We start from the raw sequence: 22,052 nt of genomic DNA on the forward strand, positions 1-22,052 counted from the left end.
AACTGGGGATATATTAATTCGGTAGTTTACTCCGACAAGCCTTAAACGCATGATCGATTGGAGGACAAAATTCTCCACGTTATTATCGAAAAAACTCATTGAAAGTTGGACATCCAGATTAGACTACGTCCGATCCATCCGTAGTCGTCATATACCAGAAATCATATGAAGTTTTTAATGGTTAAAGATTATCTTCCGAAAAAGTAAATTTCGTGTCAATTCATAAAATCTTCTTTGTTTTATTAAAGTTCTATACCTTTAAAAAAATCACCCTTGATTTCTAAACCCACAAAATAAAGGATGGGTAATAGATTAAAAAGATTAAGAATGATTAAGGAAGATATAATAGAGCCATGAATCTTAATAGTTTGGAAAGATTTTAGCTCCAAAAATTAACTTGTAACAATCGCGAATTTGGCTGAATAAATTTAGTTTTGCCATCAACTAATTTTATCTCATTCTATTCATACACGTTTGTACTAAGTCATAAGCATGACTTTAGAACTTTTTAAGCGCTTTGTCTGTATGCAGACTAAAACAATGCTAAACAAAATTTATTTAACAGCAGTAGAGTAGGTAACCTAGATTTATTTGTTATTAATATATATGTACATATTATATAAATTAAACTTTACAAAGTGTTTGATCCTTATTAGTATCTATATGTATGTACATACGAGTACATATTGTGTGCAATTCTCTATACCGCACGTCACACTTTGCCAAACTGTAATGTGTACCTACTTACGCTGGCCGACTTCTAAAGTCGTCCTGGTATTTTATAATAGAAAATAATTTCGCATCCACCACCACACCATCATCATTCAACTAAAAAACTTTCCTTTTCGATTCTTGTACTCGTACTCGTACTCGTACGTTTTGCAACATCTTGCAAAAGATATAGAGAACAAAAATAGGTAGGTTTGTAGGTACCTACTCGTCTGCGTCTTTCTGTTTTATGGAATTCTAGAGGAGCAACTTTTCGCGCAAAACAAAACGACTAAAAGAGCAACCGAATAAGTGCTAAAACATCTAACTAACTTGGCAAACAATACTTTCTCGTCCGCGATGATTTATGTGTATATCCTATCTAAGATGGGTGTGTATTAAACATACATATGTATATATGTACATACGCCGCCGGGTCAAAAAACAGGTGAACTTTAAACAGGGAGTTTTTAAAAAAACCTATCAAATTTTGAAATTAGTTTAAAATTCCCTTTAGTTTGAATATTTTTCAGAAATGTTGATTTGTAAAAATTTTACAATATTTATTTTTAAAATAAGAAAATTCTTCGGCCATCTAAATCATTTAAAATAAAAAACTCAACTTTTCGGTCCTTGTCAGAATTTTTTTAAAAGGTTTTCACTTTGCACATAGTTTTTATTTTGAAAAAAAAAATATGAAATATTATAAAAACTGTTAATCCAAAACACCCTGTATTTTGTACCTATTTTGTTCTGCTATGGACTTTATAGAGCAGTTGTAGTAGAATTGCCTTTTCTTAGTTTTGTGAGCTGCTGTGCAATGAAAGTGCAAAACTTATAACACAAAAGCATAGTGTTGCAGTTGGCTGTAAGGACTCTTTTGAAGCCTTATTTGTTACTTAGCCACAATGTGCTGAATAATTTATGTAGTTTGAGTAATTTATTTTCGGCAAAAGTGCTCTGGGTAAGTTAGGTACCTATACCTCGACTACCTTTCGGATATAGCTTTGTTGAGATATACAAAAGAAAAGAAAATTAAAAAAAAAAAAACAAGACACGAAAATGCACTTATGCCGCAAACAGGGGCGTAATTTGCCTGATTTAGTATCTTCTCTAGCTCAAGACTTTTTGGATTTGATAGAGTTGTTTTGTGGAAGTAAAATATTAAAAGCAATGCGGTGAATTAAGTAACTAAGCCAGCTGCTCTTGCTAAGGTAAATATATATGTTCATATATGTATGAGAAAAAAATGAGAATATTATTTAAAAGTTTCGAACTTGAATATTAAAATGATTGATAACATAAATTATACATACGCATATGTGGGTAAGAGTACATGGGCTTGAAAATATGACGATTGTTTAGAACACGACTGTGTCGAATGTACTTACTGATAAATTTTGAAATCGAAAAAGGACGTGCTACACTTTATGGATAGTGTGAAGGTGTTAACAAATCCATTTTTTTAAACAGTTTTTAAATTTTTTAATTCTTGGGCTACAAATATATGTTATTTATCCTCAATTTTTTATAATAAAATCGAATAGATTATGATTTTGAAAAAAGTATAGGGCTAGAGTTAAATTCACAAAAAGTATTTAATAGCTTTTAAAAAATTGAAAACTATACAACGATATCTAGAGAAAATATAAACAAAAGCAGAAAAGTGATTGATCAAAAAAGTTTAAGTTTAAGTTTAAGTTTAAGTTTAAGTTTAAGTTTAAGTTTAAGTTTAAGTTTAAGTTTAAGTTTAAGTTTAAGTTTAAGTTTAAGTTTAAGTTTAAGTTTAAGTTTAAGTTTAAGTTTAAGTTTAAGTTTAAGTTTAAGTTTAAGTTTAAGTTTAAGTTTAAGTTTAAGTTTAAGTTTAAGTTTAAGTTTAAGTTTAAGTTTAAGTTTAAGTTTAAGTTTAAGTTTAAGTTTAAGTTTAAGTTTAAGTTTAAGTTTAAGTTTAAGTTTAAGTTTAAGTTTAAGTTTAAGTTTAAGTTTAAGTTTAAGTTTAAGTTTAAGTTTAAGTTTAAGTTTAAGTTTAAGTTTAAGTTTAAGTTTAAGTTTAAGTTTAAGTTTAAGTTTAAGTTTAAGTTTAAGTTTAAGTTTAAGTTTAAGTTTAAGTTTAAGTTTAAGTTTAAGTTTAAGTTTAAGTTTAAGTTTAAGTTTAAGTTTAAGTTTAAGTTTAAGTTAAAGTGAAGCAAGATCCTTCCTTTTCATAAAATTCATCAATCAATATATTAATTTTTTTTGTACACATAATACTTTTAAATAATATATAAGAAAACATTTGTTTTCTGTTGTCTTATGTTGAGTTTTTTTGACTCAGATTGTAAAAATATCACTTGAGTTAAAAGAAACAAAAAGATGAAAAGAAACAAATATTCCCACGAAAACATTAGTATCATCTCATCATTTTTGTTTATATTTATTTATTAAAATATTAAAAACAAAATTCACCTGATGCCAGAAGTAGATCCGGTTATTGTGAAATTGACATGAATAAGCGAGTATTTTCAACTTTCAAGTCTATAAATCTAAATATATACGAACATAGTACAAAATATAAAATACAAAAGTTTTAAAAAAAGAAAATAGGTACACGCCAATTTCGTCTGAAATCATCAGCTGCTGCGGTGCGGCATCGAATATAAACATTACGCTTTCTTTGTGTAGCGTTTTGGTGCATCTGGCATAGCTCTTGGTCCATTTTGAGTGAAAACAAAATTCTACCTAATCAAATACTCGATACGAATAGTTAGTTCTAAAAAGTGTTTTTTGTTCTCTCCTTCAATCTATAAAATGCGATTTGTATTTCTATTTTAGTTCACAACAAGATAAACATGAAAAATGTTGACATAGACATGAAAGGGCCAAAGCGCACATCCGTGTCAATCTCTGACTAAACGTACGCTTTGTGTTTGCGTTAAAAACACCATCAGCTGTAGAAAGGCTGTCTGCAGGCGTGCTTTTTGTAATATCCTCCCTGCGCCTCTATATAGGAGATGTGAGCTATTTCAGACTGAGAAAAAAAACGTAACCAGCTTAAAAGTTGATGTTTTTTTTTTAATAAAAAGGCCATTCACACATCTTTACATCGTCAGCGTTATAATATTTTTAATAAATTGAAGTTCACTGCTCGAAATTATCGTTTTTAACACAGACCCAGGGGTTAAGCACATTTCAAATAAATTAAGGATGCAAAACGTTCACATTTGGTAGTGAATAGGTCTAGTAGAATTTGCAGACCTGTCAAATTCCCCAGAATTTCTTTAAAACGTGTGAACTTAAAATTTTAGACAGAGTGTGATAAGGAATTCCCCATTCGCGTAGTATGGCTAAAAAACGAATGTGTGTACCTTACACTACGGCCGAAGTTGGGATCGAAGGTATACTGATAAGCATTCCTAGAAGCGCGAGTGCTACGGTTCAACTGTTTCAGGGGAGGAATGTAGCTGGCTATTTCACTAAAACAGAAACCGTTTAAATAACGGTAAAAAAGTGAGACAAGAAACCTTACGATGATGTTCGTGCGACGTAAATGATCCTATAATGGTATTAAAACCAATCTACGTTCATACTGTCCAAGAGGCTTAAATAAGTTGCTGGAGCACCAGCCCAGAGGGGGAGAAAAACTTCTTGCATCGCCTTAGAAAAACCAAGCATCTTGCGGACTTTTTGTTGAAATCGCGTATGTGATCGTTCGACAAGAGGTGGTTGGTGACACACATGCTGAGAATATCGAGATGTTCAGTCTCATTGATGCAAGTGCTATCCATGGATAATGGCAAAGATTTTCGAAGATTATTTCCCATTGTACAATGCTGTTTAGGTCGGTATTTGATGAGCTTATCATATTTTGTTGGTGCAATTCCTCATCTGAAGAAGAGGAATGTGATTCTAAAAACAAATATAAAATGCTAAGAGTACTATCGTCAGCGAAACAAAGTATTGGATTAAAAGTTTCAGACACTAGATCATTAAAAGAAATGAAAAAGAGTGTTGGAGTTAAAATATAGCCCTGGGCACATCAGCATTTATTTGGTGGTTTTCAGACTAAGAGAGCCTGATGCCAAACCCCATCAAATGCTTTTGAAATATCAAGTGCAATAATATATAATAAATATCTTGTAGTGATGTACAATCAAACCTCCTTACAAACTAACATTGCAATTGTAAGACTTTGGCAAAAAGTCTGCCAGACAATTTTTCATTGGAAGGTATTTAGCTATTGTCATGTTCATTGATATTTATTGTCAAATCACTAACTTATCATCTATACTAAGCTTTAGATCTTCAAACTTAAAGTATTGCAAATTTTAAAAGATATGTCCCATATTAAAAAAAAAATCCCACGATATTTTTTAAAAGCCATTAAAATACCGCCTTAGCTTAAAAATCACATCACATCTACCTCTTCCTTCACTCGCTAACTTTAGAAAGATTTAATTAAATTGAAAACAAATATTATAAATGCATTACAATTAATTGCACAATACTCATGATTTCATCCAATCAAGGTGTACAACAATAAATGGTCAGTGGCACTAAGCACACCTAACTATATGACTCCAGCAAGTAATCACGGAAATATGCGCCATCCAACAGATGTCAACTTTACAAAAACGGTCAAAACAAGTATCAGCCAAAAGACCTTCCTACCAAATATAGCAACTGCATAGTGAATTCAATAAATTTAATGTAAACTGTAAGCATTTCGCATAATGTAGCGCATTGTGTTGGAATTGAAAATTTAAAAGTGCTTTTATCGATCGTAAAGAGTGACAACGATCGGAGGCAAACGGGCGCGAGGAAAAGCGACAGACGCGACTGTGACGCGATTTGCTTGAAAATCGCTCTTCTTCAAAATTTCTATTCTCTCTCGTGCTGAGATTTTCCTTCTTTCAAAAACCGATTCTTCTACAAAAAACATAAAGATAGATGTATACATAGTTTGAAGTAGAATTTACCTATGAACTACGCGCGCAGAAGATACAAAGCAAAAATGTTTTAGATACAACAACGAAAAAAAAGACGAAAATATACTTTCTTCTCGAAGGAAAGAAAAAAAACTGCCAACAAAATTGAATCCAAATCCAAAGGCAAGAGAACATTTTTAAAAATAGATCAGTTTTTCACGAGTTTTCCGATTAGTTGCACTAAATTTTGAAGAAAATTTTCCTTTCCGTTTGTGTTATAGGAAATTTATTTTACAAAATTTTCGTCATATTTTCTTTCTCAAACAAAAATATTATTGTGCTTAGTTTCTTTTTAATAATTAATTTACAAACATTTCCAAAAAGTGCGGGTTTTTGAAAAGAAAAATCTCAAAGATACACGTAATATCCATACACAAAAAGTTAACACACGTTCGTTAACATGTAAGAGAAAATTTGAAAAAAAGTACTATAATCATTTTCTTTATATTTTCACTTAAGAACCATTGTGCGGACATTGTTTTTTTTGTACAGAGAAAGCTTTATATACGAGCGCAATATAAATTCTCTACAACCTAACTTTTCTTTGTGATACAAGCGAGATACATTCTTGAGTTCTTGAAAAGAACAACAAGAGCGCATTAAAGTCGCAGTTTAGTTTGGTTTTATAGACTTTTGTTCAAGAAAATCTGCGTCATCTGTATCTGCATCTGTGATCTGTGATTTGTGCTGTGTTGTACTGGTGCGTGTCGATATAAAACCCCATTGAACTTCGAGGAGCATGGGCAGTTCTGAGTCGTCACTCCCCATGGACGAAGGAGAGTCTAGCAGTGAAACAACCAACAACCATCCTGAGGAATTGAGCCAGGATTCTAATGAAGATCCTTGGTGGTGGGAAATAGAAAATCAAAATTTACTCCTCAACGTTGCGGATGGTAATGAGGCACCATCAGAGAGTGGTCCAAGTACAAGTGCATCGGCAATAGTCAGAACAAATAATAACGGTATTGTAACGATAACCAGTGAACAAAAATTGATTCATAGAAGGAGTAAATCTCCAAAGGACTCCATTGTCAGTGACCTTCCAGACGAAGGTGCAAGTGAAAGTTTAGTGTTTAAGAGTGACGAAATCGAACAAGACAACGAGGTGAATTCCCGAAGGGAACAATCATTGGAAGAATTCAAAGAAGAACTAAAGACAAAACGAATGGCTAGACAGACAGCAGTCAATGATCTCCGGGAGGAGCTCAAATCACTGCGACGACAATTGGCTGAAGAAAGGGGCGCATCAAGACGTTCCCGAAGCGTAGAAGGAAACTCTGAAGAAGTTCAACCAACCAGCTGCTCCTCGGAAGAAGCCAAAAAGAAACAAATGGAAGAAAGTGATCGGGCGTTTGCCCAGCAGATATCAGATGATGAAGTCGTTTCGGAAAGTACAAATCCCAAAGTTCAGCTAGCTGAAGCTCAGTTAGCTCTTCAAATGGCAAATGCTGAAAATTTGTCACTCCAAACCGAGCTGGGAGTGACTAGGAAGCAGGTAGTTTCCCTAAAGGAAGTTGTAACTTGCTGCAAGCAAATGATCGCAATGAAAGAAGAACAAGTTGTTCAGGTAATGCCAAACAATAGTAACGTAATTCAACTTTCTGTTTCTTTTGTCATCAAATTAATTTAAATCTCTAATATGGCGTGTGCCTTCAACGATTGTCAAGTTCAGAGACAAATGTTTCAAAGATTTTGCATCAAGGATTTTTATGATCTTGAACCAAATAGTAGACCAGTTTTTTTTCTTTTAAATGCGCCACCCTCGGTTTAGTTTTCACACAAGTTTATTTGAACAAAAAAAAAAACAAAGAAATAAGACATTTCTGAAGGTCTCAAATTTATCAAATGTGCATTTATTTGCGTGTTTTCTTTTGAATACGCGTAGATTAAAAGTGTGACGAAACGAAGAAAATCTATGAATGAAGCTCTTTGACGATATTTATTCATAATTGTATTTGTATTTAGATGAGATACGAAAATATTGAGTCGAGGAATTTTTTTTTGGTTTCAAATAAATGTTTTTATGTCTTTAAACTACGACTCTTGCAATCAGTGTGCGTTTCGAAAATGTATGTCCTTATTATTCGTTGTGACTAAACAAAGCAATTTGATGTTGTAGGTGATTTGGTGAAATAAGAGAAAGAATATTTCCATCCACAGAATTTTAGAAAACTACTATGCATTTGAACAAAATTTGGATTTTTAAATTTTTTAGTACTTTAAAAATTAGAAAATATTAAGCTGTTCCCCAAAACAGTTATTTTGGTCTTATTATACTTCTTAATATTTGCTTTCTCGTAATTTGAGTTTTTGGAGAATTTTTAAGAAGATATTGATAAAGTTTTCTAAAATTCTTAAATTTGTTAGTATCATAGTTCTTAATGGAAATATAAAATATTTGCATCTTAACGAAAATAGAAAATAAATTTGTAGTGAATCAGAACACCTTAAATTTCATTGTATCGTTTTCCAAAAAATTGTGATGAAGAAGATGAAATCTTTCTGTCTTTTAAGTTGTTATGAATAAATATATTTGAAACAGAGATAAGGACTTCAGATTTCTAATCAGAACTTACAATTATTGTTAGGGCTATCAAAAATTAGTGAAGACTTCTCGGGAATTTTAAACAAGGTACATATGAAACATTTAGAAAGCATTTGGTTTCAATTTTTTCTTTGAATTCTCTTGATTCTAAAATTACCTGTAAAACTTGACGAAATGGAGGAATCATTTTAAATAAGAACATCAAAATCCTTTCGAAATTTTGTGTTACTGTTTCTTCTCATATTCTTACTTACTTGCTTCCTACTATTGTGACATACGCATATTGAAATTTTAGATCTAAAAAAGATTGTTCTTAAGACTTTCATCGTAAATAAAAGTTTTTGCAGGTTGCCGAAATAGGCTATTTGTTTATGTTTTTTTTAACTCGCTCTTTTAATATTAACTTTTTCAAACATTCACAATTTTAGTAATGTCGAAAGTATCTATCACATGCAATTTATGTATTTATTGATAAAATATTGTCTCTTGTATAATATTGTTAAGAAAACTTTGATTTGCAACAGAAGTATTTTCAAATTTTGTCAAAGCAAAATTCTGCAAGAAATTTTATCACTAATAGCCCAATTAATATCAGTTCGATTCTTAAAAATTATTCAACATTTTGAGCATTCAAAGGAAAAAAATGTAATGTATTAATTATAATTTTAATTAACAACTCGCTCTTAAGTTAGCCAAGAAGTTTTTGAGGCAATATAAATGGCAATGTAAAAGCGGTCCTTACATAGAAATATAAACTTTGGCAAATAAAAATGTAACAAGTGTTATATAAAACATTGACCATTAATCTTCTTATAAAAATAGTTCATTAGACTTCGATGTCATAATTAATTTGACCCAATTTTTTAAAAATGCATCCAATAAACAAAAAAAAAAGAAAAAATTAACGAAAAATGTTTGAAATATTGCCAAATTGTTTTTCATTCTTAAAATATTATTATAAATTATTATTTTTATGCTGCATCAAAAATGAAAAATTCATCATAATTAAATATTTTTTGTTTTCTTTGATTTCCGGCAGCTAAAAGACAAACTTAATGAAATTGAAGATTCATTAGCTGAACGTGAACTTAAAATAATGTCAGACAATTTACGCCAAGAATACGACAGACAGCTAGCCAATATGAGGACATTGCGTCAATTATACGAAGAAAGGGCAAGAGTTTCAGCAGCTGAAAGAGAAAATCTTGAACGCCAAATATCAATAAAGAAGGATGAACTTGAAGTTGAGAAAGAAAAGTAAGTATACACATGTAGATACAGTTAATCAAAAGTTTTATTGTATATATTTAAATTTTGGCCGAAGGAGAAGGTTTGGAATTTTTTCTTAATGTGTTTTGAAAATATATGTATAGAAAAACCAAATATACATACATTATTCCGATCCGGCTATCGCTTGTGTTACATATATAAACAATAAGTAATCTTGATTGCATTTTGAATACCAAAGAAGTTTTAAGTATGATAATTCCGATCTACTTAAGCCATATACAAAAATAGGCTTATGAAGCCAATGGATATTTTTTCCAAAATAAATTAAACAATTTTAAAGAAGCCATGAGGTGAACTCTCGATTTAAAAAATACAAAGAGAAACACGAATTTTCCGGGGTAAATGTGTCTTTAGTATTTAGATAAGGGTCATATTTTTAAAAATGTAATTTATTTATTTATTGAGAAAAATGTACGTATGAAAGCGTGATTGACTGTACATTAACATGGTTGCTAATAATTCGACTCCTACAATTCTAAGATTAATTGAATGACAAATAAAAACGAAAACAAAAATCAGAAATCAAAACAAAATCAATAGATATCTCGTGACATTTTGTGATGTGAGCTTTTCTAATAAAATAATTCCCCTTTTGATTAAAATAAATCTCATCGCGAGTCTTGTCTCTTGTATACTATTTTGTTGCTTTATTTGTTTTTAATTTATGTACAATCCTACATATCTATAATGTTGATGTTGATTTAATATAAATCTGTCACATTGAGTCTGTTTACACCTTATGGGAGTGTACAATAGAACAGTGTACAATATCTGAGTCATATGCTTGAAATAAAACATGAGGTACTTGTACTCGTAACCGTGGTAAACAATAAATTGACGGAAGAGGAAAATTATAAGACAAAGGATTTCTTGTAGTATTTCAATATTTTGATTTTTTTTTGTAAATAAAATACAAATTAAAAGTGACATGAGTTGTAGAATTTATATTATTGTGTTTTATATAAAATTTTAATTAACCAATTAAGAGACGATGGTTTCTTGAATATCTAATACGTCATTTGTATCATTTTAGAAATATGATTTAAAGCGCTAAGCGATGTACATATAAGATTGTTTCCTTTGCAAGTTACTACTGATTATTTAATTCTACATGGCAGTTAAAATGATAGAAACTATACAAACATTGATCTTGACCATGAATTAATTGAACCGGAATTAATATTCTATAATAGGCATATATGTACGTCGTAGATTGAATACAATAATTTTCATGTTAAAACTTAAATATTAATTTATCTGTCAACTTAATAGTCTTGATTAAAAAGTGGTTTTTTGTAATATTGAGGAGAGCTTAGTTAATGATAATTTAGTAAATATTGTAATAGATTAAAACAAAATATTAATATAAATCATATTAAACGCAGGGGTAATGCGTTCCACTAAGTTCTTGAAAGAGCATTTTAAGGATTCAGTATTCAATTATTATTTTCGTACGATTTTGTTTCAATAAATTAATATCATAAAAAAATGTAAATTTTCTTCAAGAATATGTTACTTCCTATTGGAAGTTTGTTAAATTAGAAACTTTGACATTTCTGGACATTTAAAGGTGCGTAGAATTTAAATTTAATAGGTCCGTAGGTTCAAGATACTTTATTTCGCCATTCATTTCAATCAATCAATTGTGTTTTATCGATAACAATGCCAACCGTAATTATTTATCAAACCAATTATTCTATCACCTGTAATAAAGATTTAATAAGATTCAAAAATATACCGGAAAAATAAGTTTGTGTTTAAAATTTAAAAGCTATTTAAATAATGAAAAAATAACTTTTTAATTTTGTATATGTTAAATTGTTGAATTCTTTCTTAAAAATTTTGTTGGCATGCAGTTATTTTTGTTTTAAAAAAAAAATTCAAAAGAGGCTGGGAAGCGACTCACACTAATAACTTCCCATTCCGTCTGTCGATTTGTCTTGCTTAAAAGTTTGTAGGTTTTCGTGTTGGGTTAAAAAATTTGAATTATTCTTAAAAATGTCAAAATTACCAACAATATTTTCAGTGAAATAGTTTAATTTGCAAACTAGTTTTGTTAAATAGATTTTCAGTCGTATACAAATTTTTACCAATTTTAGTAGCATTTGCAAAATTTTTACAAATTGGATGAATTCATTTTAGAGATATCAAGAACCGAACATCAATTTTTACCAAATTTTGCATATTATTTCTTGTACATTTTATTTTTTTTACGAAAAACGGACTGTTGGATTTTTATAAAAAATTACTGAATCTCGAAAACTATATTTTTTGTGAAATACAAAATGGTTGAAGACAATATTTTTAATTTTTGACAAGCTATTTGAGTCGAAAGTAAATTTTTACCAAGTTTTAGTATTGTTTTTTTGTTAGTTTTTCATTTTTTGTAAAAAAACCTGTCAATTCGATTTTTCTCAAAATTTTTCCTAATGGTGAAAACATTATTTGTTATAAGTTAAAATTAGTTAAATAAAATGAGCCTTTTGTTAAATTTTCTTTTAAGTTTTTATTTTTTGTAAAAAAAACTGTCAATTAGATTGTTCCCAAAATTTTAATAAATGTTGACAACAATACTTTTTAAAAGATAAAAGTAGTTTATAGCCAATATCTCAAAGTTTTGAAAAGATATTTGAGTCGAAAATCATATTTTACCAACTTTTATTAATTGTTTTTTTGTTTTTATTTTTTGTAAGAAAATTGTTCACTTGATTTTTCTCAAAAGTTTCCAGAGTGTTAAAAACAATATTTCTTGTAAGGTAAAGATAGTTTGAAGCAAATATCTTAAGATATTTGAGTCGAAATTCAATTTTTATCAACCTTTATTAATTTTTTGTTTTAGGTTTTTTTTTGAAGAAAAACTGCCAATTCGATTTTTTTTCAAAATTTTACCGAATGTTGAAAACAATATTTGTTATAAGTTAAAATAAGTTGAAAGCTATATTTGAGTCGAAATTCAAGGTTAAACAACTTTTAGAAATGTTTTTTTTTTGGGTTTTTATTTTTTATAAAAAAAACTGTCTCAAAATGTTGCCAGATGTTTAAAACGTTTTTTTCGTTTCATTTTTTATTCATAAAATTTTCGAGGTGACAAATTGTTTTTTTTTTCAGTTTTTTCGATTTATAAAAAAACGGTAATTGGAAGTTTTTCCTAAAATATACTGGTTAGGTATCACGTTACAATATATAATGTTAAATTGAATTTAAGTTTCTAGCGTCATTGTTTCGTGAAATATTTAGGGTTAATCAATTTTTTAATTTGTTTAAACTGTTATGGTAAAAAACCACCCCAGCAATTTACTTGAGAGCCCTTTTTGCATCTTCCTGCATTATTATCTGTATAACACGCACGCACGGACAATGTACATATTTCTAAAAATCTTTTATTTCGATTCTAGGGACCTTGAAACGTCGAGAAATGTCAAAATTTGACAAATCGGACAAATTACAATAAGTTCCTATGAGAAGTTTATAGAGCATAAATATTCATATTAATTTGTAAACGATTCATCAACTGTAATGAATGACCCAAGTTTCAAAAATATGTAAGAAACATATTCCGCTGTTTTTGAATATTCCTATAATGATAAGTTATAAAAACAAAAATGACAATTGTGCCTATTAAATAGTTTTTTATAACTCTTGTAGCTTTTCAAAAACATTCAGTTTTTTTAGCGATATGTTCATTTGAAAACATAAACTTGTAGCATTAAAAAATTTCAAAATTGCAATCATAAGTTTTTCGCCATTCAAAACCTTTAAAAATCGTATAAAATTGTAGTTTTTATAAAATGTTGAAAAGTCCAAAAGTTGATAGGTGTATAATTTGTATATAACATTTTTATTTAGCAATTTTTTGTTTGTTTCAATTTTTGATTGACTTATTTAGTTCGATAAAAATACATACTTCTTAAAATAAGATCGATTAATTCTTTAAACAAAGTCTTCAGCGTTCGTAACACATGTTCATGGACTGCTTTCTTTGTTAAGTTTCATAGCTTACAAAACTATACCCTTTATTATAAAACGAATTTTGAATTAGGACATTTTATGATGCTTGTTTTTTCGTCAATACATAAAAGGATTTCTTCTCATTTACATAAACATATAAGATACTAGTACTATTATAGGATATCGAAAAGTTTGCTACAACATTTTGTTACTTTTTTGTTAATATAATAATAATAAAATCTTTGTTGATTTTTAGTTTAACAAAGTGCTTTAGGAACTTTTTTAAATTTGTATATTGATTTTTGTGTAATCATAATAAATTCTATTTACATTTTTTTCAGAACTAAGAACGTCGAAGAACGTAATGCGGGTCTTGAAAAAGAATTAGAAAATGCTGCAGAAGAATTACGAGCCTTAAAAGAACAATGCAATGAACATAAATTCGAAAATAAAACCCTTAAAGAAGAAATGGGTGCAGTTAATAAGGTAAATATACAAAGGATGGATTTTATTCCGGAAAAAGCGTAAAACAGTAAATAGCCATGGGCAAACAAACACTCGAACTTGAACGTCCAAAATCCAAATAAATTTCAATCTCGACTCGGTGCTCGCGCGATTTTCTTTCTATATATGTATCTCTCTCTCTCGCTTGTACTTATTTCCTTTTTTTTCTCATATTTTTGCAGCTCTTTAGTCAAATGCTAATGGGTTTTAATGGAACAAATAATCTTGATATCGATCGACTCACAACCATGCTGGAGGAGAATCGAACCCTTCTCAACGATATGGCCACAAAGGAGGCGAATTTCGATGGTGCCACCCTTCCGAAGTTGCTATTTGAACTTGTGCAGCAAGCGGCTGTGGCCAACATTAAACCCTCTGAAACCGAATCATCTCTCTCTTTGCTTGCTCCTACTGCTGCTACTGCTGCTGATGCTGGAGCTGCAGGCCAAACCAACCGTGATGATGAAGAAGAAGATGAGAGCTCTTGTGATATAACGAAATATTGTAGTGGCCTCACCGCCACAGCATCAGAGGCAGTTTCCGTTGAATCACCACATCCCTCATCTGCTTCCGCTGTTCCATCGTTATCCTCAGCGCCAACTACTGTCTGCGGGATGCCAACTACTGAAGCCAACATTTCCTCTAACGGAAATGTTGAACAAACGGCCAGAGGCGGTCATAAAACCACAAACAACACCACCGCGACCACCAACAACGATGAATCCTTACATGAGTACGAGAACGACGACGTGAAGCACCAGCAGAGACTCGAGCATTACCATCCGAATGCGAAGCAACAAGGAGGAAATCTCGACCACAATCAGCCGAGAGTTATAGCAAAAGTTGCATCCGCTGAAGAAATCATCGGTAACCTACCAAAAGTTTGGAAAGTGTTGATGGAGCTCCTAAGTCATCATAAAATCGAGCGAGTTCAATTCAAAGAGAATGGCCATAGTGAGGATTGTTTTAAATCGGTGCAAACCCCTAATGGACCAAAGGCTGAATTGAGTGTTAGCAAAACTTATATAAAGCTTAAGGTTCGTATACACTTTATGTATTCACGAAATTAAATGTTTTATAATATTTTTGAATGTTTGGAAGGGGTTTGATATACGAGATTATTTTATACAGGAGTTGAAATGTCTTAAACACTTTGAGAAAGCAGTTTTATTTTTCCTTAAGACACATTGTTATCTAAGGACATTTTAAATATTTAATTAATGCATAGTTCTGAGTGCAAATGATGTGTGTGAAAAGTTGAGAATGTTGATAACAAATTTAAAGCCTTAAAAATTCTTGAATTTTTGTTTGAACTTAGTTTCTGTTTTCGTTTCAGGATCTCATCCTTGAGAAGAAGTCCCTTGTTAAGGAAACCAATCGACTAAAGACACTAAACTGCCATTTAGATTATCGCCTAAATGAACAAGAAAAACGACTTAGTGCTGTTAGCTTAGAATTACAAAAGACTTGGCATTTAGTTGGAAAGATGCAGCGTCAACATCGTCAGCTGCACACTCAAGAACAAATTCTACGTTATCAGTTGCAGCAAAAGAGAAGACTTCTAAGCGAATTAAAAGACGAATTGGAGTATTGTCGGCGGAAATGGGCTGCTGCTCGTGCCAAGAATGATGAGAGTCAATTGCAATGTGATGATTTGAGAAGAGAATTTGCAAAGAGAAAATTAGAAGATGCTCATAATTCGGCAGAGAGCGGCTATAGTGATGGACCAGGCTCAGATGAAGATGATGCCGTTGTTTCCAAGGAAGCTGCTAACACAAAGAACTTGGCTGATTTATTTGAGATCAAGAAAACCATTCAGCGCATGCAAAGCACTTCACCTGAAAGGTCTGGATTCTACAGTAATGAAGAGCTCAGGTGGAATAGTGCCCCACCGGCTGTGAAGTGGCCGAAGGACGATTCTTTGCTTTTATTAGACGATGAGCCTTGTTCATCAGTTTCAGCTAGTGGCAGTGGAGCTATTTCAAAGAAAGGCCCCAGAATATCACGAACGAAAAAACGTGGCTCGATTGAAGAGAACATCGACCACAAAGAAGAGAGTCCTGATGGTGATGAGAGTGACAGAGCAACTCGAATTCATCGACTTGAAGAACAGTGTAAATCGCTAATAGCAGCTGTCATAGAAACCTCCGACAATCGTGAACGATTAGAAGTTCAACTTTGTCATTTTCAAGATGAAATAGCTCCAACACAATATCCAATACCTCTAGAGGAATACATGGCCAATAAGGCTATTATAGAGCGTATGAAAAGAGCAAGTTCTGCTCCTGAAATCAATGAGAACAAGATCGGTCAGGCTTGTTTGACTGCCCGCGAAGAAGAATACACAAGAAAACGATCGGAAAGATTGGAGCGTTTAGAAGAGGAAAGTCGTCAATTGATGAATAGAATTAAGAGAACTTCAGATAAGGGAAATTCCCTCCGATCCTCAATAGAGAGGATACATTCGAGGAGAGTTTTGAGCCGAGAAGGAAGTTTTGAGAGTAATACTGAAGAAGTAGCGGCTCCAGAAGAAATTGAAATTGGTGCATCTGAAGCTTGTGGAAGTATGGAAAGTAATGTTGAACTTAACATAAAAGCAGAGCCAGAGTTTTCAGCAAAGCATGATGATTCCAAACTTCTTACCGAAACAGAACGAGATTATACAGCAAGACGTGCTGAACGTTTAAAAAGACTGGAAGAAGAAAGTAAGCTTCTTCTATCAAAATTAACAAAAAACTCAGACCGTGGTACCACCTTTAATACCAAACTAGATGCACTGCACGAAAAATACGGCAGTGAAGAGCGAGAGACCCCTTCTTCATCCTCTTTTACTACATCTGAAAAAATTGAAAACCGCCTTGAAAATGTTGCAAAGATGTCAACAAACAGAGAGGAGCGATTGAGGATTCTCGAAGAAGAAGGCCGTCAGTTACTCAGCAAACTTTCAAAAACCTCCGATCGAGGTTCTCAAATGATTGATCGACTGAGTGAAAGGGAAAAGAACAAAAATCTCAAAGCTTCTTTGGAACAGGACAAAGACGATCATCCCGAAATTCTATCCGAACCGGCAATACCACCCACATTGAAAAATGTTGCCTGCACCAGCATTGTGTCAGAAGAAATCACAGAAAGAGTTGTTATAACCCAAACTCCCAGTCAAATAGCCCAGTCTCAGGGTGCAGTTCCAAAAGCCGCCGGCCCACAATTTAGCGAGGCCATAGAAACCAATAGACCTGAGAAATCTCAACCAACGGCAAAGCTGTGTGCTTCAACAGGAAGGAAGCGTGTGGCGGTACCAAAGACCGACACAGCTTCAGAAAGCCTTGAGGAAATGGTTAAGCGTTTGAAAAATTTGCCTTTCCCTGGTGAAAGTGAGGCTAATCAGCCAACTAGTGATTCAAAGAAATAGACAATAAAATACTCATCTATTTTAATTAAACCTTTTTCAGGAATGACTCTGTTATATTTTATTAAAAGAAGAAGAAAAAAATATATATTATAATCGTAGCTACTATATTTTGGTCTTCTTCATAGAATTAAGGAATGCTACTTCATTTTGTTTCAATAAAAGTGTGTTCATTTAGAAAAGCGATTTTTTACTTTTTTTGTTTACCGTCTTCTGCCGCCGCCATCGTCACCGGAAACGTGTTTTTACTCCTTTTTCGATTCTCATTACAAGCGTTCCTTTTTAAAATTGATTCGCATCCGTCCCTTTATAAAATATAAGGTACTACTTTATTGTTTGTAGTGTTGTTTTTTTTTTTTCAAAATCCTGTTTTTTTCCTTTGTGTTTTAGATTAAGTTGCTCGGTAATTTAATGTTCTTTGAAAAAGATGCAGTGGCTTGGAGAAAAAGGTATAGATGAGCCTGGTCTTTCCGGGAAATGAGGATTATTTGTAATGGTTTATTTTTTGTTTCGTTTTTATTTCTTTTCAGTTTGTATTTTGAAAAAGAAAATCAAAGGAAACCAATCAACCGATGTTGTTCGTTTGGAAAAACTTTATTTTATTGCGGTCTTTTATTTTGATTGAATGCGCATTTTTCTTGGTTTTTAATTAAAATAAAATTGCGATAAAGTAAAAATTTAATGAAATACATATAATCCGAAGCTTATAATCAAAATGATGAATTGAAATATGATAAGAAAAGAAATTTGAATACGATATTAAAATCAAAGGATGATGGATGTGTTGGTGGATGGAAGGGTGAGATCTTCCTTTTGTTGATTATTTATAAACTTTTAATGCTTTTAGCGTGAAGTAGAAGCTTATTAGACAAATTTATATCAAATTTAAATTCTGCTTAACTGCAGAAAATTGATAATTAAATTTAATGAAATCAATAAATAAAGAATTTTCTAGGAGGTTGTTCTTCTTTGATATTTAATTAAAAATGGAGCGATTTTCTTTTAAACAGATATGACGGAAATTTATCAGTTACATTTAACAAAACTAAAGCATTTTTCAGCTGCCGTGAAGCATCTTCTTGGTTAGCTGACAGTTTTATTTCTGGAAGATTTGATAACAATTGAAAACCAAGTTCTTGTAATTTAAGGACCAAGGATTTAACGTATTGGAAGTCTTACGCATTGATAGTTCAAAAACTGAGTTCTACTACATTTTGTTCAAGGATCTCTCCTCCACCTTTCTTAAACAGTAATTAATTTTGTCTTTTGTAGGTAACTGTTAATTTTTACAATATCAGATTTGATTTCCAATCAACTTTCAAATAAGCTCTTTATAGAATAAAAAAAAACACACCAAATCAATTTCTAAAGTTTCCCCACAATACCCAAACTTTTCTTAATAGAGTATAATTAATTTCGAAATTGAGTTCTGGCAAAAACTTTGTACATTATTGTGTCATCTCTTTAATATGCTTCTATATCACTTTTAAGTCCCCCTTAACATTTTTTGGCCTTATAAAATATTATTTATATATATTTTCCATAATTAAAATTTAATATTTCATTTCGCAGACTTATAAATTTAGTTGGAAATATTGTATCATTTTCGCACAAAATGCAATATATTCCATCTGAAATTGAAATTAATTAATTGCCTTTGCTTATAGCTTCCAAACATAATATTTTAGAATTAGGTATAGAATTTTCCCATACATGAATTTGAATGTATGAAGGTAACAGCAGCACAACAGAAGCAGAATTCTATATAAAAGCTTGGCCTATATGAAAACCATGTCAAGTGGTTTCTTCAACCGAAAATATGCGGTGTGTCCTTGCATTTCCGGTTGGTTGATCATTGTGGCACTAAATAGCTTCGCAAACACTACATATAGAAGTTTCTCATTATATACACCAGTACGCCATCGAATCCAGTGCAGGTATAGGTACCTCTTCCTATACCCAACTCACCTATACTCCTAATTGTGTATAGAGCAAAATTTAATGAATATCATGCAGGATGGAATTAAATGGCATTTCATTGCTCGAGCAGTCCTTTAAATTATGCGACCGCACGCTCCAGTCGTACGAGCTTTGGTATACACCATACAAAGTGCGGTCTCCTTCAACAACCAAAAATGTCCAGAAAATGTTGTGTACCAGTACCACTACCTTTGTGCTTCATGATTGCATAGTTCAGTGTATTGTGTATGTTCAAAAAATACCTAGGACCCTCTATAATATTTTAGCATAGAGCATATGGACTATGGACTATGGTGGCGTCCACAAAAATGTCACATGGAAGCACAAAATGGTGAAAAATATATTCAACCAGGTGAAGTGGATTTAGATGTTTATTTGGATTTTAAGTTTTATTTATTTTGTCGTTGGACGTTTGTCCTTAAAATAAAAATTTCTAATAAATCAATGTTGCTGTTGTATATGTACATTTACACAAGCATAATAATGCAAGCATGTAACAAACGGAAATGGAGTAGTTTTTGCTAGACATTACTAATTTATTTATGTTTTGTTGAAAAGAACCAAAAGTAGACATGTTGTTAAGGTAGGTATGAAGATTCATTGCTATTTTAATTTGGAATAATTCAATGTTTAATTTATTGAAAAAAAGTCAAAATATTTTAAAAAATAAACGTTAACCGGATATTTTTTATTCCAGATGTACGATCGTCTGGGTTTTTACTATTTAATATCTCTTAGATATATAAAATAATGATCAAAAATGTTAAGTTATTACCCTTGTTGGTCTGTGACGAAATCAATTTGTTAAAATACATAAAAGTTATTTTAAATCTTCTTTAACCCCAAGTACAAAATGATTTAGGAAAAAAAATAAATATAATTGCTAAGGAAAAGATTTCTTTAAAATATAATTTGGATACGAAAATCATTTGTCAAAACGCATCTTACAAATCTTGGAAACCTATTTATCTGTGCTTAAGTCAGTGGAAATGAATTATATAAATATCAAAGAACATCGAAGAAAACTCAGTATTTTTCTAGAAAAGTAAATAACTTAAAAACTTTTAAATCCCTAGATACAAATTTGTTCCATGGTCATAGGTTACAGTTAAAGGATCAGATAACTCACAAATATACTTTTTAACTTCCTGTGAGAATTTGTAGTAAACGGTCCCAATTATTGTAGAAGTCAAAAATTTGATCTATGTCAAGTTTCGAGGCCCGCAAAACATATAAATCCATTTTTAGAAAACTGACCGAAGAAAATAGCATAAAGATTTGCCCTAAGGACATTTTAAAAATAATTATTGAGTAACTTATAATACCAATAAAAAAAAAAACATTTTAGTTATATTTAAATGTTTGAAGAACTTAAAATTATATTTTTTACATACCGTTGAACATACTAAATGCAAATGAAAAAAGAGGCTGTTATGCGACAGACACTGATAACTTTCCATTCTGTCTGTCGATTTGTATTCCTTAAAAGTTTGTAGGTTTTCGTGTTTTGTTAAAAAATTTGTCAGTTGTATTATGCTTAAAAATTTCAAAATTACCAAAATTATTTTGCATAGCTTGATTTCAAAATCTATTTTTGCTAACTAGATTTTTAGCCGAAAACCAATTTCTACCAATTTTAGTAGAATTTCTTAAAAAATTGTATTTTTTTATAAACAAATACAAATTGGATGAATGCAAATTAATTTAAAGTCAATATTGTTCTATTATTCACGAGATATCGAGAACCGAACATCAATTTTTACCAAATTTGAGTACTATTTTTTGTAGATTTTTTTAATGAAAAAAACGGACTTAAATCCTTATAAAAAATTTACTAAAAGTTAAAAACATTGTTTTCTGCAAGATAAAATTAGTTTAAAGCCAATATTTTTATTTCTTGAAAGATATTTGAGTCGAAAGTAAATTTTTACCAAGTCGAAAGTAAACTTTTACCAAGTTTTCAATAGCTTTCTTACAAAAAATAAAAAGTACTACTAAAAATGAATCCAAATATCCAAAGAAGACCGAGCAATTATACAAAAAATGATACAAATCATTTCTTATTTTTTGTTAAAATAAAGAATATAGTTGGATATATGCGTAAATAACAGTATAAGTGACTAACGCGTTTTCCACTGTGGCATTGATTTTTAACGAAACTTGAAGGCATTATAAACTTAAATTTTTGAAAAACAAGCCTAGTTTATTCAATTTAAAATTGCCGCATTTTTAATGTTAAGAGTACTAAAGTTTAAATTTCAAGTCTAACATTTTTTTTTAAATTGTACGCACTTTTCGAAAGTCTGGTCAAAAATAACTCGCACTTCAATTATAATTGTATACTTTTAGGAGTTTAAAAAAAAAAAAAAAAAACAATAGTTTGGCGTATTCCTAAAAATTTCAGGTGCAATTTTTTATTTTCTGCAATCATAATATTTATAGTGGGATTATTTTTGTACAAATCCAACACTTGTCAAAGCAAAACTTACAAGATTACTTACTATTTATTTTGTTTGAACTATTTATTAATCGACGAAAAAGAGATATTAAATTTAATTTTTATCAAAAACGTATCAGTATTTAAATGTAGCTAAACGTCAAAAAATGTGTCTAACATATTGGCTAACTTTTTATATAAGTTCGTTATGTACGAGAAAGTTGCTTCCGTTTTGAGGTAAGGCATACTCGTACCTGTATAAATATCACG

The 22,052-nt window shown here is 30.9% G+C and overlaps 1 protein-coding gene across 1 annotated transcript; it reads left to right on the forward strand.

Moving 5' to 3' along the window:
- Positions 1-5,511: 5,511 nt before the first annotated feature.
- Positions 5,512-17,551, forward strand: LOC129949410 (myosin-2 heavy chain). The gene is made up of 5 exons (XM_056060849.1): positions 5,512-7,239; positions 9,257-9,474; positions 13,797-13,941; positions 14,142-14,996; positions 15,296-17,551. Exons 1-5 carry the CDS (start codon positions 6,412-6,414, stop codon positions 17,366-17,368), a joined length of 4,119 nt encoding a protein of 1,372 aa, XP_055916824.1. The 5' UTR covers positions 5,512-6,411; the 3' UTR covers positions 17,369-17,551.
- The last annotated feature ends 4,501 nt before the right edge of the window (positions 17,552-22,052 follow it).

Source organism: Eupeodes corollae, chromosome 3 (genome assembly GCF_945859685.1).
Source record: "Eupeodes corollae chromosome 3, idEupCoro1.1, whole genome shotgun sequence".
Taxonomy (NCBI): domain Eukaryota; kingdom Metazoa; phylum Arthropoda; class Insecta; order Diptera; family Syrphidae; genus Eupeodes; species Eupeodes corollae.

Bases quoted from the DNA above. Each gene is read 5' to 3' on its own strand.
- LOC129949410 (XM_056060849.1), top strand. From the start codon at position 6,412: ATGGGCAGTTCTGAGTCGTCACTCCCCATGGACGAAGGAGAGTCTAGC. The intron at 9,475-13,796 runs GTAAGTATACAC...CATTTTTTTCAG, and splicing joins CTTGAAGTTGAGAAAGAAAA to AACTAAGAACGTCGAAGAAC. The intron at 13,942-14,141 runs GTAAATATACAA...ATATTTTTGCAG, and splicing joins AAATGGGTGCAGTTAATAAG to CTCTTTAGTCAAATGCTAAT.